The following is a 16,418-nucleotide window of genomic DNA, read 5'->3' on the forward strand; positions in this document are numbered from 1 at the left end:
TTTCTAGGCTCTTTTGTTACCATTCGGATTATCCGTCTCTTAGATTTGTCATCAATTTTCCTCCTGCGGCCACGTCCAGGGAGGTTGGCTACAGTCCCATGGATCTTAAACTTATGAATAATATGTGCAACTGTACTCACAGGAACATCTAGTTGCTTGGAGATGGTCTTATAGCCTTTACCTTTAACATGCTTGTCTATAATTTTCTTTCTGATCTCTTGAGACAGCTCTTTCCTTTGCTTCCTCTGGTCCATGTCGAGTGTGGTACACACCATATCACCAAACAACACAGTGATTACCTGGAGCCATATATATAGGCCCAATGGCTGATTACAAGGTTGTAGACACCTGTGATGCTAATTAGTGGACACACCTTGAATTAACATGTCCCTTTGGTCACATTATGTTCTGTGTTTTCTAGGGGTACCATCATTTTTGTCCATGCCTGTTTCATGAGTTTATTTTTTTACATAATTCTGTTGAAGCATGGTTGAAAAACAATGTCTGACTTTCATTGGTTAACATTTATAGAATTTTAATTTATTATTACTTTTGTCAGATTAAAGTTATTTCTGTGACCATTGTGACTTTTTCTTTCATTGACCAAAGGGTACCAACAATTTTGTCCACGTCTGTAAATATATTATGGCTAAAAACGTATATATATAAATGTTTCTGCCGGGATTCAAACTCCCAACCTTGTACATTAGAAGCAAGGACATTAGCCACTACGCTATAGAGCTACATGTTAACCTGCACAGAAATATAAGACAAGACTTCTGCTGAAAAGGAATACTCACTACATCAGAAACTACTATGAGGTTTTTCTGACACCGTTTAGCATTCAGCTAAACCCCAGGCACCCCCTGCTCTGAATAGGGGAGGGTGTCGGGACTCTAGTTCGGCTTAGGAGTCCCTGCTCTGAATCCATATATAGCTATATCCATATATGGAGTCAGTGCTTGGGGACACACCAGTGTATTTAAATCTAATTTCTGAAAAGTTTCTGCCAGAATTTGAACTCCCAACATTGTACATTAGAGGCAATCTAATGTACAATGTTGGGAGTTCAAATTCTGGCAGAAACTTTTCAGAAATTAGATTTAAATACACTGGGGTGTCCCCAAGCACTGACTCCATATATGGATATAGCTATATATGGATTCAGAGCAGGGACTCCTAAGCCGAACTAGAGTCCCGACACCCTCCCCTATTCAGAGCAGGGGGTGCCTGGGGTTCTCCCATTGATTTCCATTGTGCCCAGGTGCTCGGTAGAACACCCGAGCATCGCAAAGTGTTCTACCCGAGCACACAACCACTTTGGTGCTTGATCAACACTACTACAGATGTTAAGCTCACTGGTCTGTAGTTTCTGGCTTCCTCTCTTCTACACTTCTTGTGGATGGGTAGCAGAGATGAATGTGGAGATCTCTGCACCCATATGACTTATAGGGTTGGTTCTAGCTTTGTTAGAAATAGATTGTCATGTACTATTATGATTTTAATTTGTTTACATCACCCATGGTATAAACCCTTTAAAGCAGGGGTGCACAACCTGCGGCCCGGGGGCCACATGCGGCCCTTGATACTATTCTGTGCGGCCCTCGTCATTGGTTCAGTCTGGAAATGTGGCCCCCAACCAGGAAACGTTGTGCACCCCTGCTTTAAAGTGATTTGCCGAATTAGAAAGTGTCTGGTTGGTGGAAGTCAAACAGCAAGGTCCCCAGACGATCACAAGAAACTGGCTGCTTGTCTAATCAGAGGCAATACCTTTTGGTTTTTGATTACTGTCTGTATGTCTGGATTCAGAAGAAAATCCTATGTTTGAATAAAATTCTGTTCCCATCACATTCGATCCAAAGGATCTATACCAAACTTATCTCTAGGGCTTCATTTGTCTGACAGAGGTCATAACTGTCTTTGTGGCTTCCATTGAGGTGGTATACATCAGTATAGCTGCAATTCTTCCGATGTATACAAAGTTTCAGTGTTGTGGTCAGTGCTTCACATGCCACCTATCATTTTGCTGCCAGTCCTCCTATACCATGCATGAGCCCAACATGCTGTATGTGAATATTTTCAGACACCCTCCTCTTAGCAGCGGGAACAAGAAGAGAAGACTGGTCAAACAGCAGCAGCTGAAGCTCTAGGCATGTGCCACAACAACAGTATAGCTAGAAAAAATAAGTTTAGGTCTCAATATCAAGAAATGTCCTGTCAGTGGCCCATCCTATTTAAAAGTACAGAATATTAATGTAGTTGCTTGCTATCTGGAACTTCTAGCGTGTCCTGGAATCTTCAGATCTTTAGGATTGTCACGGTGAAGTTTACTGTAACAGTTTTGGCCGTGTAGGCAGGCTGCATGCCCTCTCTCGCGTACTGGCTGCAGGCTGTCTCCTGTGTATGCTGGTTGCTTCGGGCTGCGTGCTGGCTGCAGTGTTTTGTGGAACTGCTGCCTGTGAATGTTTGCTCTCCCTGTGTCTGCTTCTTTGTGCAGTTCTTATCCCTGTTGCCATGCAGGCTCCCTCGCGTACTGGCTGCAGGCTGACACCTATGCCTGCTGGTTGCTTGGGACTGCATGCTGGCTGCGGTGTAGTGTGTGAGCTGTGGCCTGTGTTTTTGGATTCCCGTGTCTGCATCTCTGTGGCTCATGTCTCTGGTGCTGTGTAGGCTGACTGCATGCTATTTGTGTACTGGCTGTGTGTATCCTCATGCATGCTGGTTCTGCGTTGCATGCTGGCTGCGGCCTTGTGTGTGAACATGGCCTTAGTATGGATGCATTTCTGTGTCACGGGTTGTTTGTGCTCTGGCGTAGAGGCTGCAGTGGACTCCGTGTATGCTGGTTGCCAGGGGCAACGTCCAGTACTGCAGCCTGTGTGTTCACTTCCCTGTTCATGCAGACTCCCCTCCCTGTTTGGTTCTGATGGGGTTTACTTTCTCTGGTCCATTCCTGTGTGTGCCTTATCAGGTGCCCTCATTATGCAGCTGTCGGGCTTGGGGTCAGTCTATCTTCTGCCTTGCTGGGTGTAGCCCCTTGCTGCTAACCCAAGTTTTTTTTTGCCATGTGTCCTTGTTTGTGGTGTCACCTGGTAATGCATTGTTGTTGTTACCTGTTCTATGACGTTGTTATTGCCTTGTCTGATCTCCTGTACCTGTTCTGTGATGCTGTTGATGTTATGTCCTTACCTGTTTTTCTGTACTTGTCTTGTATAATGTTTATGTTATCCTTGTCCATGCCTTGCCTATTCTTCTGTACCGTTTCTCTGTCTGGATCCTTGTCTGTCCCATGTCTAACCTAGCAGTGCTCTAACTGCGTCTGATAGCCTGGCAGTGCTAAACTGCTTCTGATCCTGGCCTATGTCCTGCCTGGCAGTGCCTACTGCTTCTGATCCTTGTCTGTTCTTGTCTGCCTGTAGTTCCTTTCTGCTTCTGTTACTATCCCATGTTTGTCCTGCCTTCGTTAGAGGGCCCCTGGGTTCTCCGGAGGGAGAATCTCTAGTCTGTTCTGTGCCAAAAATCTCTAGTCTGTGTGCAGCTCTCCCTGAGACCACCATGCTTCCATTCCTCTTGGGGTTCAGGCATCTGCTTCTGTTCTGGTTCCTGTTTGTCTTGTTGTCTGTTCCATGTCCTGTGTTTGCTTGGGTTCCAGTTTTGTTGTCTTTTCGCTGGTGAAACCAGCCTGGTTCTCTGCAGGTAGGGGTCAAGTATATCGGGACCTTCCTGGAGGTGCGACCAGTGAGCCCTCTGCCCAGTTCATCCCCACCACCAGGAGCTCTTTAAAGAATGGGGCTCCCTGGCTCTCTGCACTCTGGGTTTTGCCTCTGGTCTGCTGGTGCACTTGGTTCTGTGGTAGTGTTACCACTATTGCCTAACCTGCTTACTGTCATGTGCTTTTATTACACTTGTAATAAAGTTCTCTGTGGGTACTTGGTCTGTTTAGCCGGTGTCCTATTTGCTTGACATCCCGGGGGTCTGCCTCGGGCCTCGGCACGTGACAAGGATATGCTAGGAATATAAGGTTGTCAGCCACAGGGGTATGTCCTAAGTCATGTCTCAAGGCCTGTTTAAAAGGTCTGAAATTGGCTTTTAGGATAGCTATCTTACATCTGGTGGCATTAGCGGTAGAACTTGCTAAGAGCTCATTTGCATTCCCTCTTCCCAGAATTCCAGAGGAGCATTGCCTGGCCAATCAGACTAATTAGGCGCTCTCCATAAGGAGATATCGTATTCCCTAGATAGGGAGAGCAACCCTAAGAGTTAATGATGATGCATCATGGGAATGGTAGTATAACACAATAAAAGGGAATGCAGGATGAAATCTAAAATGTGTCAAAATGAGGACTGATTTGAAGTACAGTATATTCCAAAGATTGATGGGCAAGCAGGTAGGGGGTATAAATGGAAAAATTTAATATTGCAGACTAAGTGCGATATTTTACGGAATTTATCAGAATTGCTCTTGTTAAGTGCCTTCACCAGCACTTACTACCACCATCCCATTTTCCTGGATGGAGTTAGGAAACAGTTGTTGTGTTAGGTCAGCTGTCTATGTCCGCCATTTCCCTGCTCTCCCTTGTGAACATGATACCCACACTACACACCATGTTGCTGCCTCCATGCTTCTTCCTTCTGCTCCAGCCTCTGTCTCCTTATGGCACGCTCGCTCACCTCTAGCCTCTTAAAGGGTGCACTGAATACCCAGGGTTCCCCGGCCATTGACTGGGGAAGGATTTGGAAGCACACACACTGTGAGCATGCACGCTTCCAAATCCTTCCCCAGCCAATGGCTCAGAGTCCCTACATAATTAAGGCACCCTCTCCAGGCAAGCGGTAACTGAGTTTTAGGTTCCCTGGTGACCCGCAAAGGTGTTTGATTGTCTAGTGCTATTGAGATTTGCCTGCATTTATCCAGTATTTGTTCCTGTCTCTGCCTGTGTCTTTCAGCACTTCTAATTTTAGTTCTGTCTGTGTTAAAAGGGGTTATCTGACCCTTATAATGCCCCCCAAAATATCCAGGCCCCTCACACAGGTTATACTTGCCTTGCTCCCCGGCACCCTTGTCTCTTCGGATGCCCACAAGGAAGCAAGGTAAGTTTAACCTGTGTCAGGGGGCCTGGGCGTTTTATGTGGCATTATAGGGGTTGGACAACCCCTTTAAGTTAACCCTGTTCATCTGTGTTCCTGTCTCGCTGTATCTTTACTATCACCTTGGCCGTCGTTTTTCCTGTTTCCCAGTTTCCCACCATCTATCCTTCAAGTGAGCTGTTTGGATCTCAGAAACCTACATAAAAGTCCTAGTGATTGTTCAGACTATACCTGTGGTTTTGCTGCATTTTTGGTGTGTTTTTGTATCCTGAACTTCTGGTGCTTGCACCAGGGTCCCTGACCTCTGCGGGAGGTCTCAGGAGGCAAAGGTCCAGTTGCTTTCCTGCATTGTAGGCCAGATCCATGTACAGGGTTTAAAGGGTGAATTCCAGGGGAGCTCCAGAATAACGCCCTTAGGGCTTAGCCCAAAGCCAAACCGGTTAGTTGGCACAGTGAGTCCATACTTGCTAATCTGTAACAGGTAAGTGCAGTGACATATTTATTGGGCATTAACAGCTATTTTCTACTTGGTTAATCTCGTATGAAATGTCACATTGCTTTTACAAGATTTTCATGTGGGTTCTTTTGTGTTCTTTTTATATTTTAGCCCAGTATTAAAGGAACAAAACCTGTAGCATTCTGGACACAGCATGACGTATGTAAGTGGCTTAAAAAGCATTGTCCGAACCAATACCAACTCTACAATGAGTCTTTCAAAGAGCATGACATAACCGGTAAGTTCACAGGCGATTAAGTTCACACCTTTTCAAAATGCATGCATTATTTTTTTGTCCAGCATAATAAGACTCTTTAAATCCTTGAACATAGATGTCATCAAGTCTTACTAGAGTCAAAAATCACAATATGTCACTTGTAATTTGCAGAGCAGAAAATGTAAACTGTTGCACTCCCTGTATCTACCGCAAGGTAGAGCTTTAACATGTCACAGTAGACCCGTGTCCAGATCAACATGGGCAAAACCGCGTTGAGTCAAATTAAGCTGCAGGCTCCACTCTTGGTGGTGTCCTTCCATCAATTAGTTTACGTTTCAGCTTTGCAACCATACTCCCCCCAGAACCCAAAGACTTTGGTTTCCCGGAAGCTGCTCGGCGGGTCATGGGAATAACGCAGACGGATCGCCTGTCGGATCGTCTTAGAACCTCCGACTTTCATTGTTGATTAATGAAAACATTCTTGGCAAATGTTTTCACTGTGGTTCGTCTTACGCCGGTCCACGAATTTCACCTCTAGCGGCGCAGTACGGATGCCACTGGCCATCCCTCTTAAAGGGTTTCTACCACCAGATTTGGTCCTATTTAGCTGACTGACACTAGTGATGTGCTAGTGTCAGCAGTCCATAATAGTGTTCTTACTTATCATCTGTCTGCTGCCGTTCACCTTAAAAACGTACTTTTATAGATATGCTAATGAGCCTATGTGGGCGTCATTAGCACCTAGAGTCTCTCCAGCCCGCCCCGCTCCTGTTGATTGACGTGAAACTTCTCAGTATCTTGTACCAATTCCCGCGCCTGCGCCGTGCGCTTCTGTATTCGGCGCAGGTGCAGTGAGTGAATGCCGCGCTCCCGGTGCCGGCTTCCTCACTGTAACGTAGTTGGCGCAGGCACAGTGAGGAAGCCGGCGCCGGGAGAATACAGAAGCGCACGGCGCAGGCGCAGGAATTGGTACGAGATGCTGAGAAGTTTCACGTCAATCAACAGGAGCGGGGCGGGCTGGAGGGACGCGATGGGCGGCTGAAATGGTTAGTGGACGGAGCCCTCTAGGTGCTAATGACGTCCACATAGCACCTAGAGGCTCATTAGCATATCTATAAAAGTACGTTTTTAAGGTGAACGGCAGCAGACAGACGATAAGTAAGAACACTGTTATGGACTGCTGACACTAGCACATCGCTAGTGTCAGTCAGCTAAATAGGACCAAATCTGGTGGTAGAAACCCTTTAATCATGGCCCCAGTTCCGAAAATCAACAACATTTTTGTCTGACCTTGCACTTTATATACAAGTAAATTTATAGGAAACAATGTTTCCTAACAATTTTTACTCTAAAATCGATTTCATCTTCGGTTTTGTGCGTATTATTGTCAGTCTGCAAAAGTGGCGTACTACTTGGACAACATCGTTCCCAGCAGCGACCTGGGAGTCCAAGAAGCATCCAGACATCCTCCCCATGCTGTTCCCAAACCATTTTGATGGTGTTTCCATCAATTTCTGACATTTTTCTATGAACCAGGCACCTTCCCCTCTTCAGAGCAGGGGGTACCTGGTTTAATGCTCGGGTTCTCCCATTGACTTCCATTATACTCGTGTGCTCGGACGAGCACCCAAACATCCTGATGTGTTCCACCCGAGCACCACGGTGCTTGATCAACACTAAACCTTACCTCACAAAAAGTGTAATATAGAACAACCAAAAATCATATGTACCCTAAAATAGCACCAAAAAAACTTCTACCTTATCCCGTAGTTTCAAAAATGGGGTCACTTTTTTGGAGTTTCTACTCTAGGGGTGCATCAAAGGGTCTTTAATTGTGACATGGCAGCTTAAAATGATCCCAGTGAAATCTGCCCTCCAAAAACCACATGGCGCTCCTCTCCTTCTGCGCCCTGCCAGTGTGCCCGTACAGCAGTTGACAACAACATGTGGGGTGTTTCTATAAACTACAGAATCAGGGTAATAAATATAGAATTTTGTTTGGCTGTTAACCCTTGCTTTGTTAGTGGGAAAAAATGGATTAAAATGAAAGATCTGCCCAAAAAGTTTGGAAAATCAATTTTGAATACCTTGAGGGGTGTAGTTTCTAAAATGGGGCCATTTATGGGTGGTTTCTATTATGTAAGCCCCACAAAGTGACTTCAGACCTGAACTGGTCATTAAAAATTGTGTACAAGTGTTTGGAGATCTTTATTATTAGGTTTGTATCCACCATCAAAAAACTTTAAAATCTTGCTATGACAAATCAAAAGCTTTTTGAAAGCTTAGTCACACTTTAAAGATCCTGGGCCCCAATGTAAAATTAGTAGCAAAGCCACAAACCATGCAAACTATGTGTCATTTATAATACTGGTGACTTCTTTTGTGGTCCTCTCTTTGGGTCCTATCGGGCTCCAGAGCCCATGTGCAGTCGCTACCTTTGCAACCCCTATAGTTATATCCTTGCGCTGTAAGAGGTCGTATACACTCATTAGGAAAAATAAATGAAAGGGGTTGTCCCACGAAAAATATTCTACAGTTTTTAAACCAGCATCTGAATTCTTTAGTAATTGCATGTAATTAAAAATGTAGCATAGCCACTGAGCTATTCAATAAAGTTTATCTTTATAGCGCCAACTGCTGTTTTTTTATTCATTATTTCTTTGACCTGCTCACGCAGATGGCCGCACATGCTCAGTTTCATCCTTCAGCTGCCTCCTGAGTTTTGATAGGGAGAGCATGTGCACGCCCCCTTAGCTGCAGCAGAAAAGACACTCCCCTTGAGCTGCCAGCTTGATAAATCTAGCAGAGCAATGAATCAGGAGATCTCTGGATCCATGTGAGACAGATGACTGGTTCTAGCTTTGTTAGAAAGAGATTGCCATGTACTATATGATGTCTGATTTTCCTTTTTTACATTATTCATGGGATAACCCCTTTTATGCACCCCGACAGAAATACTGAGTTGCTGCAAAACTCAGCATGCAGTTATGTCTCAAGCAGATATGTAAGTGATTACAGGTGTGGTCTGATTATACACTGGATCTTGCCACAAGGAGGTATATAAGTTCTTCCCCTGCTCTCAGAGGCTACTTTTGGGTAGTGTACCTCTTTGTTAGAGATAGCTGCTAGACATGCCTCTATGACACACTCAAAGTCATTTTGCTCAGTTGACAGACTTTGAGAGGGGCACATTATTGAACTGAGAGAAGCAGGATGGTCGTCTTGATGAACTGTCGGCCATCTGGACTGTTCTGACCTAGCTTTGAGGAGGTATTGGGAACAGTGGTTACCTGAAAGCATGCAGGCACACACATGGCAAATAGTATCCAGACGGCCCAGATAGACCAACAGTAGAGAGAATTGTTTGATCCATCAACAAACATGAGCAGCTCCCACAATTTCGTTGTCAACCATCCATACACTTGTGGCACCTTCATAATAAACTTCTTTCTCTGCCTGGACCATTTCCAGGCACTTAGAAGAAGGATATTTGGTATCATGCCGTTTGCAGTGGTGACTTGGACTGCTTCAGATTGGAAACATGTCATCTTTCGTCACAAATCCATGCTCTGTTTGGCATCCAATGATAGTCAGGTTCAACTATGGAGGCCTTGTGGTGAGTGCTTCAATCCTGCCATCGCTGTGGAGCGACACACTGCCACAACTACTGGTGTGATGATCTGGGGGCCATCACATGTAACAGTTAGTCATCCCTAGTAGTGATATGAGGGACACAGCGATATGTGCAGATTGCAAAACTTCCTTAGCCTCCCTAGGCGCCAGATTATTCATCAATTGAGCATTTATGGGACCAGCTGAGAAGCCAGCTTAGGCAACCTAATAGTGTGCAGGATCTACTGGCCCAGCTGCAACATTGGTGGTCAAATTACCTGCAGGATATCATATAGAACCTGTATGCCTCCATGTCCAACCATACCTCATCTTATATCCAGGCTAGAAGCAGCCCAACAGGGCACTAGAGCCTCCTTTCAATTGTTTTCCCATTAAACGTATCCTTTCACTCTAATATTGTAATCCCTTACATACAGTATACCATCTTTACATTCACACATTGAACGTTTCATCCCATTCCAGCAATTCTTTCTTGGTGCGTTATTCTTTTAAGTTTTTTTTGTTTTTGTTTTTTTTTGCTTTGTCAATGAGTATATGCGAAGGGCAAAAAAATTTAAATAAGCTAATTGTAATTTTGCATACTGTACTAGTAATATATCAGAAGTTAATTTTCTAGACATTGACACTGAATATTTACTGGTATTCAAAGGCAAACCATGAACGGATATTGAGGCCCCAAAATTTTCCACTATTTTATTTCATAATCTAATTCTTCAACTATATAATAACTGCAAAGTGCATAAAATGTCCCAAAAAGTTGGCAATAAAAATGGTGTCGTTCCTTGGCTTTCCATAAGAATTTTTCCACTGTTGACTATTGCTTCTAAGCACAGAATATTCTTTTGCCTTTGAACAGCAACCGCATCTGACCTTGAGTGTGACACTTTTGAATTATTGTTTTATTATTTTTTTTAATAGCGGTAGTCACCTTTGCAGCATGTTATGGGGAAAATGTATAGTCTCTTCTAGACACAGTAACTTATTTTATCCAGCACAAAGCTAAAAGGATGCAACGTGAAAGCAAAATATCCAATAAAAACCAGAGGAAGAAAAGCCAAATGAAGGAGTATGTAAGTGTTGGCTTCTTGCATCCCGTGTAAGTTTGGATTTTGTTTCTTTTTTGTATTTTACTTCAGTGCTTTTTAGTTATAATTCAATATTCAGTTCATATCAGTCACATGAAGCCAAGGAATACACACCAACATTTTATTTTACGAAGACGGTTGATTTGCTTTTGTATTGTATTTTTGCATTTTTTTCTTGTCTTGTTTTTCCCTGAGGGGAACGCCATGGGTGTAATGCAGTGCTATTTAGCATATGGTCTAATATATACAGAGACAGGGCCCCTGCTTATGGGGGGGCCTAACATTTCAGTCTTGCGACCACCTGCAAGCTATTAATTGTATAGCAGTTAGACAGAATAGAATTTTTGCTATATTACTTTATATGTGGGTTGTTTTGGCTGTTGTGTGTTAGTATTATTTGAGCATTTTATGGTGGTACTGTATTGTATTGTGTGGACTGTTACTGATGCGCTGTGAAGTATATTATTTAGCAGTATATGGTGGTTAAAGTAATGTATAGAGTTTCTTTTATGCAACTAAATTGAAGTTTTATGTGGTTAGTGTATGGCACTGTTATTTGGGCACTATACTGTATGCTTATTTGCACGCTATATTACATGTTACACGTTTTTCTCATTCGCTTAACGTATACAAAAACGTATATGTTAAACAGATGCCTCAGACTTATGCCATACAGTGGCATCCGTTCACCATAGAATGCCATTAAAAAAATTAAAAAAAACATACTTTTTTTTACCAATGTAAAATTGGACTGTGCAGGATACAAGAACGTGGTGTGCTGAGTTTTTGTAGACTAATTTTTGTAACGTATCTGTCAAACGGTGGTATAAAATGTGATGTGAACCCACCCTAATTCCAAAGAGCTATACTGTACATCAAAAAGCGGGTATACATACATAATATAAAACAAAACAAGTACAATGACCATGAACTTATTAACAGACTGGTAGAGAGGGGGAGAGGACCCTGCCAATAGGGGACTTAATAGGGGGCTTACAATCTACATATGATAGTGCGCTATGTGAGGGGCTGGCAACTGAAGGTACCACAAATGTCACCATTCAGTGCAAGACCAGCCTAGAATGGAGACATGGAGACTGTCCATGGGCTGAGTCTAGTATTGCAGCTCAGTTCCGTTTAAAGCGGTTTTCCAGTTACACAAAATAAATAAACAACACCATCAACCCTACTGCATTATGGAAGTCAGATGATGAAGTTCTGAGCACATTTTGACTCTTCCAGCATAATTGTAATCTGTGACCAGCACAAGTCTCACGGGTAGTGCTGTAGCATCAGGTCTCTGCCCAGCTTGAATGTCATAGATCCAAACCTGCTTGAAGCCCTGCTTGAACAAGCCCACCCTAAGACACAGCATCATTGCTGACTTCATGTCTACAGGACAGGGTCCAGGAGAATGAGCAGAGCACTGCCCTGACAGGCGAGGTTATTGATGTCTACAGGGCAGAGGCTACTTTCACACTTGCGTTGTTAATTCCGGTATCGAGATCCGGCAGAAGATCTGTATACTGGAATTAAACGGATTTGCTTTTATTTTACACATCATGATAAGGTTATGGGGAATTTTCTCGGGTCCTTCCCGCCCCACCTTACCACCTCATTTTACCCCACACTACCTTACCCCCCACCTACCAACCCACCAACAAAATGACACCACACAGTGAGTTGGAATTAAATGGCCACAGCAGCCTTTTATTAATACAAACATAACATGTAAAGCTCCATATAATTATATATATAACAATATACAATATAAATATAAACCTTGACGAAGGAGGTCCTAGAAGCCCCTGATTCGATTCCAGCTGATGCCCCAAACACCCGGTTAAGCCACCCTGCCTCCAGCCGTATCACTCCAGCTCGGAGACACCGAGTGATGGTCACCCGCTGAAACCAACCAACTTTCCACACCTGGGAGTCCAGCCCCACCGTTTGAGGCCCTCCCATCCACAAACACCAAGCCCTACCACCGTCTTCCAGGACCTCCTACCGCCAGACTGCTATGACAAATGACGACCCAAAAAGAAAATTCCTGACCCCCAAAACCACAACCCCCCCCCTACCAAAACGTTGGGGAGGGTGGGTGGGAGTTTTCTACCCTAAAATGGCGCCTGTTCTTCCCGCCTCTATCCCTTTTAAATCCACAGCTCCGCCCACCCCCTCTGCTAACCCGGCCCCCCATCCTTAACCTTTCCCTACCTAATTCCGCCCTCTTGTTAACCCCCGCCGTCCCCTCGTCCCCAAACCTCTCATGCCAGCCTCCCCCTAGGCTGCGCTTAGTACGGCTGCACTTGATAAGGTTATGGGGAATTTTCTCGGGTCCTTCCCGCCCCACCTTACCACCTCATTTTACCCCACACTACCTTACCCCCCACCTACCAACCCACCAACAAAATGACACCACACAGTGAGTTGGAATTAAATGGCCACAGCAGCCTTTTATTAATACAAACATAACATGTAAAGCTCCATATAATTATATATATAACAATATACAATATAAATATAAACCTTGACGAAGGAGGTCCTAGAAGCCCCTGATTCGATTCCAGCTGATGCCCCAAACACCCGGTTAAGCCACCCTGCCTCCAGCCGTATCACTCCAGCGAGTGATGGTCACCCGCTGAAACCAACCAACTTTCCACACCTGGGAGTCCAGCCCCACCGTTTGAGGCCCTCCCATCCACAAACACCAAGCCCTACCACCGTCTTCCAGGACCTCCTACCGCCACAGACGCGCAACTTGACCCTTAACCTCAAGCTTGCGCGGCCCTCCACACACCCAGGGCTCGCTCAATCCCACCCTGCAAACCCAACGACCACAAATCAATGCCCACCGCATTGAGGTGGACACCATCCGTCCTCCAAAACTCACCAATACCGGATTCCAGCTCCAAATGCCGCACCACCACTGCCCCATTCCGCGCCATAAACTTCCCAACCGCCCTGTTCACCTTAATCCGGGCCTTATTTATCCTTTCAACCGAACGCGCCTCGCGCCAACGCCGCCTGGGAACTATATCAGACCACACCACTACCAACCCGGGAAACAACGCCCACAACCGTAACAGGTCGAACTTAACATCCCTGATCAGCTCCCTAACCGGTTTCATGCCTAAGTCATTCCCCCCTGCATGCAACACCAAAACGTCAGGAGGCCGGTCCAGCTGAACAAACCTGTGAACCTCCCTCAACACCCCCCCCCCCCCCACAACATATGCAGTGTCCCAGGGGGTCAGTAGTGTATGCTGGGCTTTGTAGTGCAGATTGACCACTAACCTGGGATCCACTGTCGTCTTCAATTGGGGCAAATACTGGAACAGGCAGGTATTTAACAGTTCGTGACGCCAGTGTCAATTAAACGGTGACACGCCGTGTATGGTATTGTAAAGAATGAAGCAAGCATAGGATAGCCAACAAAAACTGGAACTTTTACTGAATATCAGTGAATACAGCTGGTTCTTGGGAGTACAGTATGGCCGGTCTTAGCAAGGCATTATACAGAGTGTTGATTACAGGGGATGCAGTACAGGCGGCTTTTCACACTATTCCTGACTGGTCCTGCTACATGTCACTTTCTCTCCAAGGTCTAAGGCCCTTTATCTGGCGTACCCTTGAAGCTGTCCTTATCTAGTACCTCCTCTGTTATCTTGAGTACCTCTTGCTTTATCTGATCGGCCTCTGTGGTATTCTGTGTCTTCAGGCTGATTAGCTATGCCCTTCTGACTTCTATGCATGGACTCAGGAGGAAATCCTCTCTGCCCTGAGTCTGGAAACTTCTACCCTTCCTGAGCTAGGCCCTAGCCTATTTATACTGAACTGGGGGCTCCCTCTGCTGGCTGTGATAAGGATTGCCGGTAACCGGCCTGACTGGCTTAAAGGGAACTACACACTCAAATCTAGCAGTGTCGGGTAGCCTACCCGTATGCTGCACACCCCCAGATTTTAACGTGAGTAAGGCCTCGTACTCACACACATGCCTGAACCAACATAAGCTGATGCATAATTTAAACATTACATTATAAATATAATAAACAACTATTTCACATAAAAATATAACATTTGCAATAAATGACGGAAGAAAAAGGGGCGTCTTCTTTCTTCTTAGGCACGGCCGCTGACCTGGCACAGCGGACTTAAGGTGAACCAGGTTAGTCTATTTTTCTTGACTGAGGTATAATAAGGAACTACACAGGGTTTCCCCGTGGGTGTAGAACAGGCAAGGGCTCACGTGGAGGAGTCCATTCTTGCGCACAAACATCAAGCAGGCTATTTCCGATAGTAACTGTTCGGGAGGAGACACCACCAGCATAGTCAAAGTCTCTTAAATGGACTGGCGGACGTCCCCTGGTCATCCGGGTGGACCTTCTCAACACAGGGGTTTCCTCTTCCCTTAGCACCGAGGTAGAAGAGGGAGTAGCAACAGGAGGATCTCCATCCGTGAGACCTTGGTCAGGAACAACGGGAACAACAGGAACAACAGGAACAACAGGAGGGGGAACTGGATCCGGGGCATCTTGAACCGGCTCTTCTGGAAGTAAAGGTACAGTAGGTGCCGGAGCGGGCACCAACAAGTTCAACCATGGTGTCAGAAGCCAATGCATGGGATCAGCGTCATACCTTAGATTACGGACAGCCTGCATAGGATCCTCGGGCTGTGTTGATGACTCTGACACAGGGGGTTCAGATATAGAACTCTCGGCACTGGGTTCTGGTGTCAGGCAGAGCTTTAACCGGTTTCGGTGTACAATTTGGGATCCCCTGCCCTCCCGGGTGATCTCATAAGTGTGAGTTCCAACATTTGGGATTGCAGTGACAACATAAGGACTTTGCTCCCATTTACTGTCCAGTTTACTGGTACGGCGGTTATTTTTTAACCATACCACAGCCCCTATCTTCAGGGGTTCTGCATGGGCTGCTTGGTCATAGTCTCTCTGCTGCCGGTCTCTAGCATAGTCCATACGTTCCTGAACAATAGCTTGGGCTGTATTCAATCGCCTTTGGTGTTCAGCAACCCAGTCGGTATTAGGGAATGGGTTGATGCAATCAGGTACGAGTACATCCAAGGAGTGGTCAGCAGGCAATAATCCTTGGCGCCCAAACATCAAATAAAAGGGGGTATACCCGGTGGAACAGTGTATGGTATGATTGTATGTGAACATGAGCTGTGGCAACAGATTAGGCCAATCTCCCCTGGTTTCAGGAGGCACGGTCCTCAGCATCTCTATCAAGGTCTGATTCATTTTTTCACATAATCCATTACCTTGCGGATGGTAGGCCGTCGTCCGGATCTTCTTACAGTTGTGCAGGCGGCACAGTTCATGGAACAGATGGGACTCAAAAGCAGGACCTTGATCGGTGAGGATCTTTTCTGGACAACCGTAGGGCAGGAGGAAGTGTTTCCAGAACAGTTCGGCTGTAGTCTTGGCCGTCTGGTCTCTCACAGGCACCGCTACAACAAACTTAGTGAAATGGTCAATAATAGTCATAGCGTACACATACCCTGAGCGACTAGGCTCCAGTTTCACATGGTCGATGGCGACAAGTTCAAGAGGACGAGTACTTACAATGGGTCTCAGTGGTGCCCTCTGATCATGGTGTTCACCTCGTTTCAAGGCACAGGCTACGCACTCCCGACACCACTTCTCCATGTCTTCTCTCATGCCCACCCAGTAAAACCGCTGGCGGATATTTGCCTCAGTCTTTTGGACCCCGAAGTGACCGGATTGATTGTGGTACATCTCCAACACCATACCTGCATCTCGTCGGGGTATGAGAATTTGATGCACTCTTTCGTTGGACACTGGGTCTAGGCTTCTCCGTAGCAACAGGCCCTTTTGTATGAAGAGTTGATTGCGCTGTCTCCACAGTTTGATGAGCTCAG

General features: G+C 45.4%; 1 protein-coding gene across 2 annotated transcripts in view; it reads left to right on the plus strand.

Moving 5' to 3' along the window:
* SAMD12 (sterile alpha motif domain containing 12) overlaps positions 1–16,418 on the plus strand; it is an 827,678-nt gene that overhangs the window by 253,280 nt on the left and 557,980 nt on the right. For both annotated transcript variants that reach the window (XM_044295733.1, XM_044295734.1), the window contains exon 3: positions 5,693–5,819. In XM_044295733.1, coding sequence (XP_044151668.1) covers positions 5,693–5,819 — 127 coding nt within the window. The remainder of the gene's footprint in view (positions 1–5,692; positions 5,820–16,418) is intronic.

This window comes from Bufo gargarizans, chromosome 5 (assembly GCF_014858855.1).
Source record: "Bufo gargarizans isolate SCDJY-AF-19 chromosome 5, ASM1485885v1, whole genome shotgun sequence".
NCBI classification, from domain to species: domain Eukaryota; kingdom Metazoa; phylum Chordata; class Amphibia; order Anura; family Bufonidae; genus Bufo; species Bufo gargarizans.